The sequence below is a fragment of the Maniola jurtina genome, chromosome 14 (genome assembly GCF_905333055.1).
Source record: "Maniola jurtina chromosome 14, ilManJurt1.1, whole genome shotgun sequence".
Lineage (NCBI taxonomy): Eukaryota > Metazoa > Arthropoda > Insecta > Lepidoptera > Nymphalidae > Maniola > Maniola jurtina.
This window is the reverse complement of record NC_060042.1, coordinates 2,569,983-2,590,822: the sequence shown is the minus strand read 5'-3', so window position 1 is coordinate 2,590,822 and position 20,840 is coordinate 2,569,983. Positions and strand designations below refer to the sequence as shown.

The following is a 20,840-nucleotide window of genomic DNA, read 5'->3' as shown; positions in this document are numbered from 1 at the left end:
ACCCAGCAAGAAAAATTGCACATCGAACTTTAGAAAAATATAATCATAGGCTTAAAATTAACATAGTCTATACTACATAGACTAACATAGTCACCAGGGGTGTGGGTTTAATGAAACTGCTATACTGTTTCCAAGGTAGGTGGCTTTTATGTTAGACTGCATCATCACTTACCATCAGATGAAATCGAAGTAGGTAAGTGGTTAACTTGTATCAGAATTTTAAAAAGTATCGTCTCTTTGTTTTCTCTTGCACTTCACCAATCTCTAGAGCATCGTCTCTGTCACTCATATTATCTGTTTTGATGTTGACTTGTCAGTCTCAACAACAGAGCCAACGCTCTACGAAACCGAAGCAGCCAACTATTCCTTTCTAAAGTTCGATGTGTAACCTTCCCTGCCAGGTACTGAACGTTGCAATTTATACGCACCAAGGAAATTCGCCCTTTAAGTTCTTTTAGTTGGAACAGCGGTACCGTCACAAAGTAGCCGCTATATGACTCTACAGCAAAGGAAGCAAAGGAAGTCTTCGTAAAATACGAATCGTAAAAATACGAATGAATGCACACGCCTACGTACATTTTATATAGCGGCCACTTTGAATCGTATTTTTACGAAAACGAATACGAATGAATGCACAAACGCCCTTATGGTATATAAGGTCGTGGGCAGGCCGTATTGACGCGTCGAATTATATTTAAGAGCTCAAATATTAAGTGATCGTTTTTTGACGCTTGATGTATGGACAGCTTAAAACTTGAAGCTTATTAAAGTTCAGTTTCAGCATTTGCGCAGCGCAATAGCTAAAACAAAATATATTCTGCTTATTAATAAATTCTACAAGCTGTCTATTTTCACTAGAAAATTTTCTATTTATGCACAGTTTGAAGTCAAAGTTTTGAAAGAAATAAAATATAATATGGCGACATTTTAACATAAGATACCAAGGAGTCACTACTAGTTCTTGCGGAAGGTCATGCAATAAGACTATGATAAGTCGAATTAAAAAATTACTATCTATTTTTTAGGGTTCCGTACCTCAAAAGGAAAAAGGGACCTTATAGGATGACTTTGTTGTCTGTCTGTCCATCTGTAGTGTCTGTCAAGAAAACCTATAGGGCCTCCCGTTGACCTAGAATCATAAAATGTGCCAGGTAGTTAGATCTTACAGTTAAGGGAAAAATCCGAAAACCGTGAATTTGTGGTTACATCACAAAAAAAAATTAAATGTGTTCATGAAAAAATTAATTCACTAAATGACATATACATGGCGCCGTTGTCATTAACTTGCGCATAAAAATGATAAAATATTTTGTACGATGGTACGGAACCCTTTGTGGGCGAGTCCGACTCGCACTTGACCGGTTTTATGATCTGCAATTTTTTTAGAATTTGATAAGTACATATTTTTATTTTCATTTGTTTTCCAGGAATATTCACATAATTTGTGTCATAAATTAGCACTGGAGTAATTTTTGTAAACAAATAGTTCCAATTCGCGATAATTGAGGTAAAAAATCTGACCCTGTTAAAGAAAGGATTATGTTACAATAAGGTTACAATGATAAATAATTATTGTTATCTAACACAGAGAGACATTGAAAATCATTCACATTTACACATTTATATTAACATCCATATAAATTAGGAAGAGTTTTTAAATGACATCAATCCAAATTAAAATTAAGAAATTATTCAAAATTATGTACCGTGTTACATGTGAATGAGTGCATGTTACAGACAAAACAAATTGACTTTCATTTATAAAGCCTTGGTCACACACAACGCGCGCGGGCAGCATCTCCAAAATAGAATATCAGACGGTTCATTTGAGTGAATGTTAACTCGAGTAATTGATATATGCTGTTTTCATTCCATGTTCATTTTTGATTCATTTTGTATTCATTACCAGTGAAGGATGCCGAATGAAAGACAGAAATGAACAAAAAATAAACCGTCTGATTTCACCTTTAGAATGTTTAATATAAGCAAGCAACTGATCTAAGGCTTTCATTTGCGTATCCGCGCTACAGTCGTTACGTTACTAAGTAGGACGCATTTCTTGGAGTTACAATACAAAATTATATTCTCTAGCAAATGACGTGTCCCTTACGCCGCGCATTGCGTATGACCAGAGCTTTAAGTTTAATTTGTTGATCACACCAATATCTTTGGTTAGTCAAATTAGCCAACAATTTTACAAATACCATAGCCAATGATTCAAAAATTGGCAATTAATTAAAAACACCTTATAATATACAACCAATGTTAGCACCAGTTTGGTAGCAGATGACGTTTCAACAATTTGATATTGACAACTGTCAACTGAAGACGAATATCGGTTTGAAAATATAGTGAAATTTTACAGTCGTAATATTTAAAATAAAAGTAGGTATCAATCTTGCTTTTAAGGTGATAAAGAGACTTGCATAAAGAGACGCTAGAATAGGACAAAATTGATAAGGCTCAGGCGCAAGAGCCGCAAGATATTTTTACATTTTTCATAGATAATTTTATGATCTACAATTGTATATGATAACACTACCGTTTTGCTGAAAATCGTGAAAAACTCATTATTATGACCTTTGACCTTAAATTAAAAAAAAATCCATACAGGAGAAAGATGGGGAACTTACAAATTTTATTTATAATTATATTTTGAACGGTTTCACCAATTTTCAGCTTGTTGTGAATTTATGTAATTTCACTCTTGTTTTTTGGTTTAATTTGACCGGACTACATGTCACCTAGGGCCTGGTACTGCGTCGTCAGATTATGTCGAGTCATACCTGCCGGGCCGGTCGCTCATGAGCGAGATGTGGCAGTTCCAGCCGGACTCCAAGCCCATCTTCTCGCTGAAGACGCGCGAGCGCAGTTCGTTCTCCTTGCTGAAGTGCACAAAGCGGATGCACGCGCGCTCGAGGCGCTCGATCAACTCCACCATGTCGCTTTGCGCCTGGTACTGCATTGTCACCATTCCTATGAATACCTACAGAAAATTGTTACAAGACATTAAAAAAAATGGATAAGTATATCAGGCAAATACTCGGAAAGAAGTGAATCTTAAGTCAATCTACTCTAAAATGCATAGATAAGTTACCTGATTGCACTGCATGTCGAAATATCCGTCAGCGTCACTGACGTCGTCATCTGTGATTTCGTTGAATAGTAAGGAATCTAAAAAGAACAGTTGAAACATAAGTTGTACTAACATAGAAACGAATGGAAAATGGCGGCATTCTCTCGATCACACACTATATCTAATTCAAATTCAAAATGTTTTCATTCAATTAGACTTTTACAAGTACTTTTGAATCGTCAAAGCATCTACCTGTGTATAGTGTGTGAGTGAGACGGAATGGTTCGCATCACTTTTTTACTGGTACGATTTATACCTAAATTAAGAGTACCTACTTTTGGGTAAGGTCTGACGAAATCACAAACACAATCTTTATGATAAATTATTACACTTTTATTTCATATTTAAATTTATTAACTTTTACATTTGTGTCAAATAAATGTTGTTCCTCTTACGTTAGTATATTTTCGAATGTCGTCGTTTTAAAACCACTCTTAACAGGTAACCTCTCCACGTTTATTAGCCACTCCCCTTTTTATCTTATCGTTATCGGCCAATCCAAATTGTACAATGAATAAACTTAGTGACTAATATACAAATCATCAAGCTCGTTTAACAAATCATCTAAGTAATAAAGATGTTTTCATCTTATATATTGATTACAAATATTATCCTTTATTATGCTACAATTCATCAACTAGAAACTATAAGAATTTTATATACAGTACGTTTATCGATCAGATGTTGAACAACTTCAGCCAATCAATGACGCTTTCTAATATGATGTTATGATTTGTTATGATTTGAGTGGCGCCAACTATCTAATCAGTAACTTCTACACGTTTATAGATAATTAATATGGGCCAAGCTTACAGCTCGGCCATCCTGTTTTAAGCGAGTCTCATCGCTTTTTAAAAAAAAAAAAAAAAAAATTAAAACTTAAGTAACATGTAAACTTCACAACCAAAATGACAAAGACTTAGTTCAACAAAACAAAAAAAAAATTAAGATAGTAATTAATTAAATTAATATTCTTGCTAACCTTAACTAGAAGGAATATACAGTTTTATTGATACATTGGTATTGATTATGATTGCAACTTAATTTTAGAGCACTCGCAGCAACCCTTTCCATCCGATATAATTAGAAAATAGCAGACAAACTTAATTCAATTCCAAACTATTTACCCTCGCAACTTTACCTGCCAGTCTACAGTAGCACTCAAATTTAGCCTTTAATCTAAAATTCATTTTTCTGTTCTCTTCCGCTAATATTAAAATAAAAAGATGCAGACACTCTAAATTTATAACTAATTTTTCAAAAATCATAAAGATATCAAAAATTGCGAGACCAGTAGCAACTAAAGGAGGCCTCCATTTAATCAAAGAAGGTAGGTACATGCATAAAGTCCGAAGTATCAATTATAACTCACAAGCCAATATTTTACAGGAACACTCAATAGAGATTTGGGGATGAGCATGTAAAACTAATTACTAAAAACTACTTTAAAGGGTTTCAAGTATCTCAAAATAAATTGTTAAAAGTTCTGTTCCAACTAGACTCTCCTTCCCACTAAAGAATTATATAAGAAAACTGATGAACTATATTATATAAGTCAATTATACAAATTCAAAATATGTCTATTTGTTAGGAAAATACTATTAAAGTCCGTACATACACGCATCACTTTAAAGCTAAATCTCATAAATATGGTACACAAAACGAACATACCTATTATGCTACAATTACATAAAGCTAGGACTAATTATGGTATGTAAACTACCTAGCTCTACTACATAATGTACTTGCCGAAACTCATACTGGAGGAAAAATCTTTTACAAAGTTTAAAGTTTAATCAAATAGTGTCAAACACCATAGATATCTTAGCCAGATGTAGGTATAGTTTGTTAACGAATATAACGTGTTTTGACTTTTTATATTATTGTATAGTCACCATACCTTTAAAGATTATATTTTCTTCTATATTTTATTTATTCTTAATATGAATATGTGTAAGTGAACTTCTTGTCCTTTTGATAAAATAAACTCTCTAAACTTAAAGTTAATCGCCGCCAGTTCTCGATTTAAATCACAAAACATTTTCATACACTTTCAACGCAATAGTTTTACGCACATATTTTCTTCTTCCCTTCTTATTGGAAAATCGCGGATTCCGAGCCTTGGCGCGTCTCTCTTCTACCGGGATACATATATGATTGTCCTTATTTCTCTCCAGATCCAAATTTTTAATGACCCCTATCCTAGGGTCCTTTCCCTCCAGATCCAAATTTTTAATGACCCTTATCCTAGGGTCCACCTCCTTCCTCCTATAGGACTTTTTGTCCATAGCCCGTAACCTCGGGGCTTTTCCATCCTTTCCTTCCTTGGGACTTTGTGTCCCTGACCCATACCTAGTTTTGGGTCTTCCTTTCCCTCATTTGTTCATTTCCAACATCCTTGGATCCTGCAAACATAAAACACTTTGAGTAGACCGTTCATTTAATTTTGTTTCATAAGCATCCATCATAATACAATCCGACCTAAGAGAAGTAATTTTACTTGGTAACCTAGAAAACCTATTATCATTATTATAATTTAGTTTTCTCCAGTTCCGTACCCCTCGAAGGGTGCCTACGAGACCCTATTTTCTAAACCTCTGCTCTCCGTCCGTCTGTCCGTCTGCACGTGCGTCACGGCCCGAACCGCGAACGGCGTATCGTGAACCGTGATAGATAGAGAGTTGAAAGGAACGTGATTACGGATGTATGAAAATCCTATGCCTGGTTGCTTCCAATTCAAACTTTTTCTTTTAATGCAGATTACGCTTCCCATATTTCTACAATTACCTATTGTTTTTTTTTTCTAGCAAAATCCACATTCTGAAGTACTAATGGACAATGTTAAACAAACGCCAGGGTACAGTAGTTGCGTCACTTGTGCCTCTTAACCATATTCAAATTCAAATTCAAATTCAAAATGTTTTTATTCAATTAGACTTTTACAAGTTCTTTCGAATCGTCAAAAGCATCTACCACTGGTTCGGAATGCCTTTCCTACCGAGAAGAACCAGCAAGAAACTCGGCGGTTGCTCTTTTCAATGATTTGATATACAATATTATGCCATGTATACAAGCAATTGAAGTCCTGCGCATTGCTGGAGCGAATCGAAGTTCAAATCCACGCTTTTTTATCATTTACATAATCTTCGATAGTATAATATGCTTTTCTCAGGAGCATATTTTTAATAGATTTTTTTGAACCTGTGTAAAGGCAAGTCCAAAATTGACTGAGGAATTTTGTTATAGAAGATTATACCCATTCCCACAAATGACTTTTGGACCTTCCTGAGACGGAGCGTAGGAGTCGCAAGCCTGTTACGGTGTCTAGTCAGCCTGTTGTGTAGATCGCCAACCCTCTTGTAACTAAGAATATTTTGTCTTACAAAAATTATGTTGTTGTAAATATATTGAGAGGCTACGGTAAGGATACCTATTTCCTTAAATTTTTCTCGAAGTGGTTTTCATATAATATCTACATGCAAAAAGAATCTTTGATTTATAATTTCACACGATACTTATATATTTTATTTTAGCCATAATATGCACCATATGGCGTACTTTGTCGTTTCGAGTAACATAAGCAGAACTACCAAATTCGACCCTGGGAACGACACAGTCGCGACCCGCCGCCGAATGATACCTATTAGTTTATCATTAATTCCTTTTCATAGAGAAAAGCGATATCAACATAATAGCAGGAAAAAAAATGAAATAAATATTCCGTTCGATACATCTCTATTCTCTACGACATCAAGATCTCTATCACAAGCTGATCGATCATAAAGATTAGAAGCAAGTAGGTACCTTATACATTATTTTATATGTTAATCGTAATGACCCGCATCTGTTCGATTTCCCTTTATTCGTTTCGTAAAAGATTCATCCTCGTACGTCCATCATCATCATCATCGTCATCTACATCGTCATCATCATAAGGTCACTGTTGAACATAAACCTTCCCTAGTAAGCACCACACGTACTGTCCTCAGCCTTCCTCATTCAACCCCTGGTTCCTATTGATACAAACCACTAAACCCCCCCCCCCATCAAATGTGTACCTATCTACATCCATCCATCATACCCAAATGCCGTGCTGGTTGATGTGATGAGCGACAAAGTGTTAACCTCTTCAATACGTCATGGAACTGTAGGAATAGCCATGGAAGACCTCCAAACCGAACGTTGATATTTTGTGTAAGTGGTCCCACGAGTCAAAAAAAAATATTCTTGTCCATAAAGGAACAAGCCACGATATAGATTCTTCTATCGGAACTTAAATATTCCAATCACTGCATGCATTCCAACTAATCAGTTTGCTACTGTATATTTGAAGTTGATAATAAATAAATTCCTATGATAATTCGATTTTTGGTGCATCAACCAGCTTCACCTATTATGTAAAATTAAATGTATATATATTTTTTTTTAATTACCGGCTGTACATTTTAAACTAACCTAAGCAAAATATACTTTCTTACTAATAACTTAATCTTAAAAATTTTCAAGAGGATCCTTCCGCCTCAAATTAACTCAATGATAAAAATGAACAGGAAACTTTAAATGTTGTAAAATCCAGCCAATGCTTCGTACCTTGCTTTATTAATCCAATAGGTACTTCTTTGGATTTTGTCAAAACAAAATACTTTTACTTGTTGAGTGTATAATAAATAAATAATGTAATAAATCAATTAACTGTTAAAGCTAATAACTTTTACAGAAAGCGAACCTCATGATATCTCTTATGAGTTTTAAGCGTAAAATTACCACGCCGAAAACAAAACATGAGCTGACAGTATTCTTATTTGATATACGTAATCCAGTAATACTATATCTATCTACATAATTCGTAAATATGTATGTATAGTTTGTAAGTTACTATTTCACTTTATGCTGTTTCAATGCTTTAAGTTATTATTTTTATCTTTGTCTCATTTTTTTTTTAGTTTAGCCTCATTCTATTTTTAAACTTACTATTTCGCTATAATATTTACAAGTAACCTCATCGAAGACTACACGGTCTTCTGATAACCCAACAAGCATTTATCCAACAGCTATCGCTTTCACCCGAACGGAGGTTCCCTGAAATATACTGAGATAACAATACCTAGTTGACACATGGATGTACAAGAGCGGCAACAAGCTATGACCCCCTCTAGTCATAACTATCTTTATGATTGTAACATTTCAAACAGTGAAAGTATGTATAAACGATTTCGTCCATAGGACATGCGCTCTAAAGAATGTTAATATAATTATCAGCAACTAAAAGCTTGAAGAAACTAATAGGTACAACTTGTCTTTGAAGTATGAAAATATGCACATTTATCAAGTATACCAGTTCATCAAACATTAAAGTACGCATTTATAAAATGATAACTCATTTATTAATCAAGATAACTACCTGTTTATCAAACCTACCCTACCAAATATAAATAACTACTCACCAAATGTAATACTTTATAACTTAAGTAAAAATATGAAACAAATGTGCATCAACCACATACATACACTCTTCAAATTCATCCATTTATCAAAATGTTATATAATATAACCATTCACCAAATCCATTATATACTTAGTTCATTAAATAGTTTAGTCAAACTTTACTCCACTTGCCACGATTGCAAATTTTCAAACCAACCAGTTTAAACCACTGTGCCTCCAAAATAATCAGCCGCAAACATTGCAGCTCATCTCACTTGATAATGCATCCCTCCCTCAGAAAAACAGGCATTAGGAATGTCTTTCCAAGACGCGCGAGAGACAGCCACCGTGGCTTTTCGCGAGATTTAATCCAAATTGAACTAATGCCTAAATAAACAATTTAATTAGAGGGCGATTGCTTTTGCAACCTCTAACCGTCCAATCAAACACCGAAAGTATTCAATAATCCGAGACGTAAATAAAAACCCGTCAGAACACCGTATTTATAAAAAAAAAGACAAGAAAAAGATTCCTCCTCGCAATAGATCGCGTGACATCTAACAAGTGAATTATCGACTTTATTACACAACTTATCCTCAACATGTTTTACATCATTTCCTACAATTGAAATCTTTCTATTTTAAATACCCTAACTACAACTTCATAATCCAACCAAAAATCACACTAGATTTATCCCTCGGTCCCACATCTTTAATGCTCTTTTTTTTTCTGTTTGGGTAACTAAAACAAAAAAATATATATACTCATGTTATAAAACGTTGTCAAAGCTTTCCTGAACGCGCTAAATAAGCAAAAACATAAAATCAGGCGAAATGCCAGACCAGCCGAAAAACCTTCAATGCTTAATCAGCCTAAAAAAAAAATTATGATCAATATTCATATTATTATCATGAGATACCTACTACCGGCGCTCCTAAGCGAAATTTATAAGGCACCGCATTTCGATTTTATCAAACAGACTGATCAATTTCGAGAGCACAACAAACGTGGTTTCCTGAGAGTTTCGTTAACTAAATGCATATCGAAACTGAACTATCGCGAAGCGAGTCAAGCGAGCGTGAATTTTTTTTTAAAATATATTTCTGGGATAATGTCATGCCACAAACGCGAGCGTAGTGCAAAGATATTTGCCTAAAATTTCTTTCGTACAACAAAGAAAATAGTATTTTGGTAGTAGGTACTTATTATCGCGCCCTGCCCTAAGGGCAGTACTGTAGGTATATTACCATTAAAAAAAAACTTACTCTAATTTTAATAGAACATTTGCCAGGAATTTAACCCGCCAAGCGATGTTAATCCAATAAAAACAAAATCATATTGCATTTAAATGCGGCAGTACACAGTTAATTGCGTGAATACAGGTAAAAAAAAAAACCCCGCTGCTCATATACTATACCTACCTACTACTCGTAGTACTCAAATTATTGTGCCAGTATTAAAAGTAAATTAGCTGTTATCTAGCGTGGTAGACTACGGCCTAAACCCTTCTCATTCTGTGAGGAGACACTTGTTGCTCTGTAGTAGGCCGGCCATGGGTTGTTCATGGTGAGCTGTTGTCAACAAAGTTATGTTTGAAACTCAAACATTACGCGTTTCAAGTGGTAAAAATAGATAAATGAAAACATTTCTCCTCACTTTTGTAAAAAAAAACACTTATTTATGCACCCCGTATTTAAAACTATCTGACTACCTACCTACCATAATTTTAAATTTAGTTAAAGAATAACCAGATAAGATAAACCTACTTTTACACCCATTTTAGGATTTATATTTCTCAAAATGCTCAATTTATTAACCCTGGTCACTATTACTTTATTACAACGGATCACCTTCATTTTTATCAATTAACATTTTATATCCCCAATCATTTAGTAACCATTACAAGTAGAGACGGATTATTTCACTGGCAGGCGTAAAACGAAAAGCTATTTCATGTAACTTTTTCTACCTTATCCCAAAGCGGTTTACAAAAAATAATAATTTCACAAAACAACATTCAAGATGCCCAATGAGTGCTGTGTGATAATATCGCGTCACTGTGTGCTAGAAAAAGGAAAACATCTATCTATACAATGAATGCAGCAAACGATTGAACCTAAATCCAGAAATTCACCTTCCGTAAAACAAAACCACTATGTGAAAATAAATCCCTATCGTAACTCTTAACCAAACTAATTCGGCACACGATTACAAGTGTGAAGATTGAAATACCACGTTCCGTGAGATATTCACCTGTGAAATCATTTAATGAGAAATAAAACCCCGGCAGGACATAGTAGATACATCCTGAAAACTATTTAAAAGTAACAATAACGCCCATCATTAAGTAAACCACACTTTTTATATTGTTTAACACTATGTTCACTATCTATTCCATTGTACCCACGATACAGGATAACCTAGTGCGGGTACCACCAGACACAGGAAAATTGTACAAGACTGTATTTTGTAAATAAACATTTTTCATTTTTCATTGTAAAATAAGCCTTCTAAATACCTCAACGTTATTTAAACCACAATTTGAAGGTCGATCGCATTTGTATAACCAATATACAAGATGAATTATAAAAATGTGGGTAATTCTAGGTATCATAACGTTATATAATTTCCATTCCAACTCGGAGCAAAGCTTTTTAACAAAATGATAACTAAATGTAGAACAAACAAAACGAAAACCCACACAAATAAAAAAAAAAAAAAAAATTACCATTAATAGGTATCAATAAAAATAAAATCATGGAAAGATCCTACCCGTTTATCCAGAAATCCTTTGATGCCATGACTAGGTACTTTGATATATTGAGGCCCAAATATTGGCCTTGTGCTCCAAAATGTCTGTGGTCTACTAGACCTCCACTTCTTTCTCGTTCCTCTGTATATTTCCACTTGTTTCTCTGAGTCGTGAGCGTGACAAGAAAATATTATATTTTCTTGATGTCCCACTTCTGACCTTTTGGGTAAGGTCTGACGAAATCACAAACACAATCTTTATGATAAATTATTACACTTTTATTTCATATTTAAATTTATTAACTTTTACATTTGTGTCAAATAAATGTTGTTCCTCTTACGTTAGTATATTTTCGAATGTCGTCGTTTTAAAACCACTCTTACAGGTAACCTCTCCACGTTTATTAGCCACTCCCCTTTTTATCTTATCGTTATCGGCCAATCCAAATTGTACAATGAATAAACTTAGTGACTAATATACAAATCATCAAGCTCGTTTAACAAATCATCTAAGTAATAAAGATGTTTTCATCTTATATATTGATTACAAATATTATCCTTTATTATGCTACAATTCATCAACTAGAAACTATAAGAATTTTATATACAGTACGTTTATCGATCAGATGTTGAACAACTTCAGCCAATCAATGACGCTTTCTAATATGATGTTATGATTTGTTATGATTTGAGTGGCGCCAACTATCTAATCAGTAACTTCTACACGTTTATAGATAATTAATATGGGCCAAGCTTACACTACTGACAAAAACATAATACAAAAGGCTTGTGTGTATAAGCAAAAGTTTATTTTGTGCTGTTACAATTTCAAGTTCAACGAGTGACCGCTGTACCTTACTAATAAAATTTTCACAAAAGAAGAGCCCAAAAAAAGTCCTAAAGTATTAGAAAAATAATGGATTTTACATTACCCGTAGAGTGGAAGTGCAGGGCGGGTGCATCAGGCCATTGGTTTGAGTGTGGGGCGTATAGAGAGCGACTATCCGCCGGCAGCTCTAAGTATTGTTGTGCCAGAGCCGAAGAGATACCACGGGTCAAAGGCCTAAAATTATATAGATGATTTTGACATACTTAGACGCAGATCTATAGAGCGTACTTTATTTTGCTCAGACTTAACCTAGAGTTAAAACGAGACAGAAATATGTATCTGAGATAAATCTAGCTAAGTGAAGTCTAAGCAAAGTCAAAATACGCTCAACAGATCTGTCTTACAGTCATTGGCTAAGCAGTAAACTTTAAATCATATTGAAAGTTTTTTAATGACTATCTGGTTGAGATGACGTATGCATTGATCTTAGTAGACCAATTCTGGGGGAAATCTCAGACAAGAAATATTCAAAGCCCTTGTAATATGTTTTGCTCTAATAAGGTGGATGCGGGATTCGGGTGGATAAGGAAACTCGGAGGACCGTGTTTGGTAAAACAGATTTGAAAAGGCCTATGTCCAACAGTGGACGCTAATAGATTGGATATCAAAAATTACTTGTTAAAAAGAAGCAGGTGTTACTTTGCGGATGTACAAGGAACAATAACCGAATATTATACCGATAATTTGGCGAAATAGAAATCTATACGATACAACATACACATGTGATATGCACCTCCCGCCGTCCCACTGCTAAACATACAAGAAAAGTAAGCCACAACCACCCAATACCACACAAATCCTCCAAAACACAACCCTTGAACGTGATTGTGAAGCAATCTTTTGAGTAAGCGCACTCCAACCTAGACATCATTATTACTCAGTTTCTCAACCATGATTTTTGTCAAGCGCAAGCCTATCTCACAAAAATATTACATATTTGTTTTGGCGGATTTGAATTTTGAATAGAGCTAATTATTCCGAGCAAAAATTATTTATCAACTAGCTGATACCCGCGACTTCGCTCGCGTGGATGTGAGTTTTTAAAATTCCCGTGGGAACTCTTTGATTTTCCGGGATAAAAAGTAGCCTATGTGCTACTCCAGGGTATAACCTATCTCCATTCTAAATTTCAGCCCAATCCGTCCAGTAGTTTTTGCGTGAAGGAGTAACAAACACACACACACACACGCACGCACGCACGCACGCACGCACGCACGCACGCACGCGCGCACGCACACACACACACACACACACACACACATACAAACTTTCTCCTTTATAATATTAGTGTGACGAATGAACCGTCATTCAATGCGAATCACGTCGCAAATTTTTGTGAAGAATCTGAGAGGCAGTAAGAGAGACGTAAGTAGCTAGTCCCTTAGCGACTTTGTGTTTCGGTCCTATATACAGTAAAAGTACTCACTTGTAAGCGAAGGCAGTACAGTAGGCCGTGAGCGAGTTCCGCTGGTAGAAGTCGATGATCTTCTTGCGATCCGACGGCGATATGGGCGTGAGGTCGCTGCCGTTCCAGTAGTCCACGCACGAGTCCAGGATTATGTCTGCCGTGCCCTACACCGTTATGAGTTATTTTATTAAACGGCTTCTGGGTTGCTATTCACTTAGTCGGCTTGTCATAGCTCGGCGGTAGAATCGGTTATCATTGCTTTAGTTCTAACACCACGTAAGTCAAAATTAGCAACTTTATAGAAGAGCTAAATTTGGTACGCAGGTTTGATTTTTGATGGATACCGTGCACTTACTATCAGATATTTCTATCTTGTTTTGGTCTGGTTGAAACAAGTCGACACATTTTTCGATTCTCTAGCGAATGGCTTAAAACGGAGTTTTAAAACCGCCACAAAATTACTTAAAATAAATTGGCCCGACCGACCCGATGTCAATTCGACAAAAAGGACGCTTTGCCTGTCCCCACATACACTACACGCACTCGGTTTGGCTATGTCGGAAGATGCAATTAGATGAGTTATAACTTATAAGCGCTAACCGGACACTCGAGTCATATGAAATTCGAATTTAATATGTTGAACATCAGGTTGGTTATGTTTCTCAATAAAATTTACCGAATCGAATAGGTACGGCAACCCGACTGTGTGTGTAACAATCGTAATAAATGAAAAGTCCCTGCATTGAGGTTTTTTATGCGAAGCTTTTAACATGGTTTGAGATGGGGACCTAAATGGCTAAATGAAAAGGACGAATGAACGTGAAACCTTTTTGAGACAAGTGAATTTTCACTTTGATCCTTATATCATGAGGCTTTTAAAAGTATTACTACGTACACACGAAACGCGTCTTCCGTAACGCGTGTGATTGCTGCACGAGTGGTGTTACCTGCGTCAACATCTGCAGCTGGTTGGAGTGTTCCTTCACAAGAACTGCCAGCATGTGCGGGAGCGGCACCTTGACGCGCGTGCTCAGGTGCAGCGAGCGCACGAAGCGCGTCTCCCGCCGTATCGTGTCTGCTTGCTGGAATACCAATTTCGAGGTTCGTTCTAGTCATACCTTGAGGCTCCCTCGAGTGAGTTGGAATCGAGGAGCTTTCGAGGTTGTGACTTAGAATATGGGTGTTAATCTTTTGTTGCGAGCAAGCAAGTGTGGCTGACGCTTGCTTGCAATAAAAGTCGATTCAGACGCGCGTCTCCTTAGATGATTTAATTTTAAACAGAATCTCAAAATCATTTTTACCGGTGAATGTGGACAACAGTCCGTACAAATAAATTACGTCCACACCTTGTCCACACTTGCCTTGGATCGTCTCTTTGCCCAAATTTAATTATAGAGCAAGCGCACGGGGGTAGTTTTACAACATGGGGTAATACAAATAGTAGATTGCGTCAACGCGCAATCGGAGAAAATTTGTTACCTATGAAATCGGTTTAAAATAATGACATCGGACCTTGGAAAAAATGACGAATACGTGCTAGAGTAAGAAAAAGTACAAAAAAAAAAACTCACCAAATGTCTGAAAACGGCCAAACATTCTTGTACATTATATGAATTGATGACAGAATCGGTGAATCCGATTTGTTTTGCCAATTCGCACAGGCATCTTCGGTTTGTTACAGGCACTAGATCTTCACTAAAACAAAGACAGAAAACAGTTATATTTTCTGTAAAAATTTAGTCCATTCCTCGATGGCTCTGTTAGGTACATTCCATACCAAGTATGGCCTGATATCCTCGTGTCATCCTATGTCAGTTCGTGTTTCTATGGTCTTATGCAGGAATGGTAAATGAAAACTTGAGTTGGCACCATAGTCTATTTCAGAACACGTTACACAAATTACAAACGGGTTACATCGTTGGCGGTTCGCTAAGGACGCATCCCGTGTCCACCCTTAGGCGACACGCTGCTGAGTCAGCCCCAACAGCGGGATCAAAAAGGTTATGCTTCCACAATACAAAAAACATTTGAGTGAAAAACTTGTTTTCTATAGACAAGATTTTTCAAAATAGCATGCTCCTCGAGCTAAATAGGAAATCTACGATAAATTAACACAAGCATAGAGAGTGAATTGTTATTAACTAGATGATGCTCGCGACTTCGTGCGTGTGGATTTATCTTCTTATATATCTACCTGTAGTGGGCCTCGCATGTGAGGTGTGCGCAGAAGTGCGCGTAAGTGTGTCTCGGAGCCTCCGCACACGTGTTGAGCAACGCGGCGAGCCCCAAGGGTTTCAAACGTGCCAGGTGCGTGCGCCATCTTTGTTCGTCGAACTCCACGCGAAACGGCGCGTTCTGGTCGTGAGTTAGATCTAGCACCTGTAAAGTTATTTAGCATACAAACCGTACGGTAATACGCATTACTAGATGATACCCGTACGGTAATATGCGTGAATTTAGGTTTTTAAAAATCTTGTTGAGCTCTGTGATTTTCTGAGACCAAAAGTAACATTTAAATGTCCTTTCCCGGGATGCAACCTATAGCAATCTGTACTAAACATCAAAATTGTTTAAAATCCAGCGCCACAAAAACCAGTTTTACTGGGCACTGTGTTAATTTAATATTTTTAATATATGTATATAATAAAACTAAAAAAACCTTTACCTCAACAATAGTAGACGGTTCGGGGTTCGGTTTGGTGTCGCCAATTTGGTCGAGATTGCTTTGACTTTGGTGTCCCATAGAGTCGACGAGGCTGGTTTTGCTGGAATTTTGCGAAGTGGGGCTCGAATTGCGAAGAAAGAATACTTTCTCCGCGGTTGGATTGGGCCACGATAAAATACCCTTCTTATCCACACAACAAAGAGCCTGCAAAATGGGATATCTTTATAAAATAAATTCAGTTTTACAGATTGCTGCTCGATGAAGCCATGTAGTGCAGACACACTACATGGCTTCGTCGAACCTCGGTATGTAATTAATATTATGATATCCTTACTGTGATAGAGTGATGTAGTCTAATCCAACTTACCGACAAGGAGCCCAAAACGTGAACAATGTTGGCAGTTCTCGCGACCATGTCCTCTCTGCCGAGGAGAATGTTCCAGAAGGTCTTGCCCAAAGATCGCAAGCTGTCCACTTTGAGGTTAGATTCGCTCAGAGCTTGAATGAGCGGATCAGTCGCTTCCTCGGATATGGAACAGGATTTGGGACGGGTGTATATTTGACGTGTTTCCGATAGTAGTTTAAACCTGTAATCATTTAATTTATTTAGTGCTACAACGAAGTACGGTTAACGGTTAGCAGTTTTCTTTCCTGTGCGATTGGTACGCACACTGCGGGTCCCTTCTGGCGTAGCCTATTTTAGGCGAATACCCCTTAGCTTAACAACTGCTACCGGCAGCTGCTAGTTATAGCCTGCTAAAACAAGGTGCTACCCCAGTTCAGTTTTCAGCCGGCCAGAAAGGCGGTGCGTCAAGTAAAAATATCATATCTAAAACACATTACTTCAATGGGGATCCACATTGCCAATTTTATTCCGATAGGCGTCAGTGTGACATAATCGACGCGAGGTGCAAACCTAACTTGACCGAGTAGCAAATAACACCACGACAATGTTTTTTTTTTTTAATATATAACTATTTTATCTGTTGCTATTTACATTGCAACAACCTACCACGACAATGTTGGCCATTGTCATAATGCACACTCACCTCGCCAGCCCGTAGCAGTTGAGCGTGACCCAGGCGAGGGGGAAGAATATCTGCAGCAGCGGCACGGACGCCGCCGCCGGCTGCAACAAGTACACCTCGCTCCAGTGCGGAGCGCCGGGCAGGCGGGCCACGTGGCGCGCCGCGCTCGCCGCCAGAACCAGCGAAACCACCACCGGCAGCACTATGCCTTCCAGAATCTTCACTGTGCACTGCGAGAAGGTTTAAGGGTCAGATCTATAGAGCGCAATCTGACTCTTCTTATCCTTAAGGCAGAGTTAAAACAAGACAGATGTACATCTCTCGCATAAATCTGTCTGGTTTTAATCAATCTTAGGTCTGAGCGAAGTCAAAGAGCGGTCTATAAATCTCATTCTTAGACTATAGTTCCCGAATCGTTCTCATCCCGAAAGTGCACGATAGTTAATCTTAAACTTGTAAGATGTGGTGCGCGAAACGCTTAAATGACACAGTCCCGTCGTATCCTACAAATCACATAGACACGTCACACATCTCGAACTTTCACAATAACCACCAACCGCTGATACTACGTAGTACTGAATAATAGATTTTAAAACAATCACATTTAGATCCATTTTACTAACTTCAATGTTTCAAGTTCAATATGTTCTATCAACGTTGTGAGTACCTCAAACTTGTACTAACGTTACTGTTTTCTTTCTTTCTTCTCTCTGGGCTTGTTTCCGCACTTAAACGTTAAAGTCTGTTGTGCGTTAACGTTACTGTTGTAACAAGTACTTTTAAACCACAGCCAGCGAACAAAATCACAAACAAATAGTAAGATATAGACTCACCAAGTACCTCTGTTTCTCAAACACAGTCACAGGTCTAGCTGTAGCCTGGCTAAGAGCCAGTTTCAAGTTTTTCAAATAAGGCGTTTCGCACATTTTATAGGCTTTGTTGGGGTGCGGCGTGCGCACACGCGGCGCGCTGAAATGCTCTTTTGACTGTAAAAGATAAAGTAACAAATATACTCTCTTCAAAAGAAATGAACTAACAGATCTTATTTATATACCGGTAACTTCATCTGCATAGATATTGGTACGAAAACCACATTTTTGAAAACTATACTTTGATTCCGAGACAAACAAGAAGGACATACCTATAATATGTCTTACTCCAGAAAACTATTTTTATACTTTTCATCAAAATTGATAAAACAGATAAGACGCGAAAAGACCGACCGGCCGACCGACACACTTTCGAATTTATAATATTAATATCAATGTATTTATGGTTAGCAATAGTATGGATTATAAATATAAAGTGACTATAGATTATTATTTTAAGTAAAGGGCCGATTTTTTAAATGTCAAATAACCTTTAAATATGAAGTATAAAAGCATTCCAACAGTTTTTGTATAGGAAATGTATCAAAATAACAATTTTCCTTCAGGTATATATTTATTAGGCGATTGGAAAGCCCAAAAATTGTGAAAGTATTTACCTGTGATCCAGATAAAAAAATCTGCCCAAAGAATAATTCCGGGTCCCCTGGCTGCAGACCCTGACAATGTCCTGGCACTTCCTGGCCCGGCCGGAGCACGATTATGTCCCCTTCCACTAACAGTGCCCAGGGAAGATTTACTATAACTCCTAAAGTAAATTACAAAAATATATTTAATTAATTATTTAAAAATATTTTCTGTTCACACAAATCTGTATTAAAATTGTAGAGAAATCAGTGATATACTTTGAGTACTTAATTATTAACAGTGTACACACTCATTGTGCATATAAAATTAGAAAATTCTTTGAAGTATGTTCCTAAAATATTAACTTATGCTAAGATTGAACTTTAGTGAGAAATTAGAGAAATGAAATACAATTGAAATACAATTATTTTTATACATTTAATCACAACAAATAGTTGTAAAAAAAAACAAGGAGGGCATACCATCTCTGTACGTCCATTGAAGTATCACACATGGAGAGAAAGGAGCGCATAAGTGTGGGTAGTGATGTTCTTTCCATAGACATTTTTCAATGGCTTGATCTAGCGTCTCTGTTCAAAAAAAAAAAATATCAAAACCTATAATTTGAAAATATTCACCTTCAAGTCAAAGTAATCATATAAAACGGTGAAATAGATAGAAAGTTCAGATTAAAATACAGGTGGTCATGCCAACAGAGTAATTTGGCAGATAAAGGATCACAATCACCTTTAGTTGGCTGACACTCTCTTACTATTGGTAAAAATGTACAGATGGGTATTAGTTGCGCTATAAATTCAGATAATCATATTAATATTACAATTGTAGCAAATAGCGTAATTCAAACTTAAGTTGGCATTCTAAGATTCAAATCCTATCCATACTAATAATAAATATTTATTTTGGATTGCAAACTTTGGTGTTCAGCCCCTTAATATTGTATAGAAGCAGGCGTTACAACAAATTAAGCTTTTGATTCCTTGTATAAGCTCCTTTATGTAAAGTGTATAAAGTTATAATTATTCTATGATCTATAATGTGAAAAAGTGTTTGTCACCTATTCACAACTCAACTTTTTCACCAATCTCAAAAATTTGGTACGAAGATAGCTTGCATCCAGGAGACAAATGATCTTGTATTCCGGAAAGTAAAGAGTATCCACTTAATTTTTAAGCAACTAAATCCATATGGACAAAGTGATGGCTACTAATAAATAAAACATTTTTCTCACCTAGTACCTTCTTAACCCGATGTGGTATTTCATTCTTGTACAAGTATTCTTCATTTATTGCTATCACTATGTTGATTACAAGTAAGATGAATAAAAATAAAGCCTCCCATAGTAGATATCCTTGTGCTAATAGAGTTCCTCCCACCAGATATGTGAGTATTAAACATATTATATTAATTATTGTGACAGTGTATGCTATTCCTGATAGTAGCACTCTCTCTGATTTCAGTGATATAATGTTGCGGATAATGCCAAATCTAAAATAAATCATGAGAATAAAATTGCTAACATGTACCTATACTTTCTAAGAGAAATGGGAAGGACTTTTAAATAAGGGATGTGAATATATATTTCGAGTTCACTTCGGTCGCTCTTGTATCCTTAAGTTCTCTGCGACTGTTTTTTCGCGATACGACTGGTCGGCTCAATAAAAATAAATTCGTCTTCCACCAGTCGGTTGGCTAGACACTTCCAAATTTTAATTACTTCTGATACAAAAAGATGAGTACCTGTCCGATTATTATACAAAATTTTTAGTTGCTATGTTAATGTTAATAGTTCAAAATAAATACATTACCCCATACGATTTTTTTGTTTATGTTCGTCAATAACAGTACGAATGTCATCTCTTAATTTTATTAGAGCAGCCTTTGTCGTGTATCCCTTTTCATCTTGAATGTTATCTTCCATTATATAAAACAGTTCTCACATATTTGACTAAATTTATTTAATAATATTATTGGACATTTTAAAATGAAAATAAAAAATGAAAATTGTGAAATTTTGAAACACTTTTGAAGTTGAAAATTGAATGAAATTAGAGACATTCGTTTTGG

The 20,840-nt window shown here is 36.2% G+C and overlaps 1 protein-coding gene across 4 annotated transcripts in view; it reads right to left on the bottom strand.

Annotated features, from left to right (window-relative positions):
- Positions 1 to 20,835, bottom strand: part of LOC123871811 (transmembrane protein 94) — a 31,880-nt gene extending 11,045 nt beyond the window's left edge. For 2 of the 4 annotated variants that reach the window (XM_045915782.1, XM_045915784.1), the window contains exons 1-15: positions 20,582 to 20,835; positions 20,005 to 20,261; positions 19,238 to 19,345; positions 18,788 to 18,936; positions 18,135 to 18,287; positions 17,323 to 17,531; positions 16,641 to 16,860; positions 16,274 to 16,477; positions 15,803 to 15,987; positions 15,180 to 15,303; positions 14,556 to 14,690; positions 13,627 to 13,772; positions 12,244 to 12,374; positions 3,098 to 3,174; positions 2,787 to 2,986 (exon numbers count right to left, since the gene is read on the bottom strand). In XM_045915782.1, coding sequence (XP_045771738.1) covers positions 2,787 to 2,986; positions 3,098 to 3,174; positions 12,244 to 12,374; positions 13,627 to 13,772; positions 14,556 to 14,690; positions 15,180 to 15,303; positions 15,803 to 15,987; positions 16,274 to 16,477; positions 16,641 to 16,860; positions 17,323 to 17,531; positions 18,135 to 18,287; positions 18,788 to 18,936; positions 19,238 to 19,345; positions 20,005 to 20,261; positions 20,582 to 20,694 — 2,411 coding nt within the window. In that variant the 5' untranslated portion in view covers positions 20,695 to 20,835. The remainder of the gene's footprint in view (positions 1 to 2,786; positions 2,987 to 3,097; positions 3,175 to 12,243; positions 12,375 to 13,626; positions 13,773 to 14,555; positions 14,691 to 15,179; positions 15,304 to 15,802; positions 15,988 to 16,273; positions 16,478 to 16,640; positions 16,861 to 17,322; positions 17,532 to 18,134; positions 18,288 to 18,787; positions 18,937 to 19,237; positions 19,346 to 20,004; positions 20,262 to 20,581) is intronic. The other 2 variants (XM_045915783.1, XM_045915785.1) reach the window with 1 other exon arrangement.
- Positions 20,836 to 20,840: the final 5 nt, after the last annotated feature.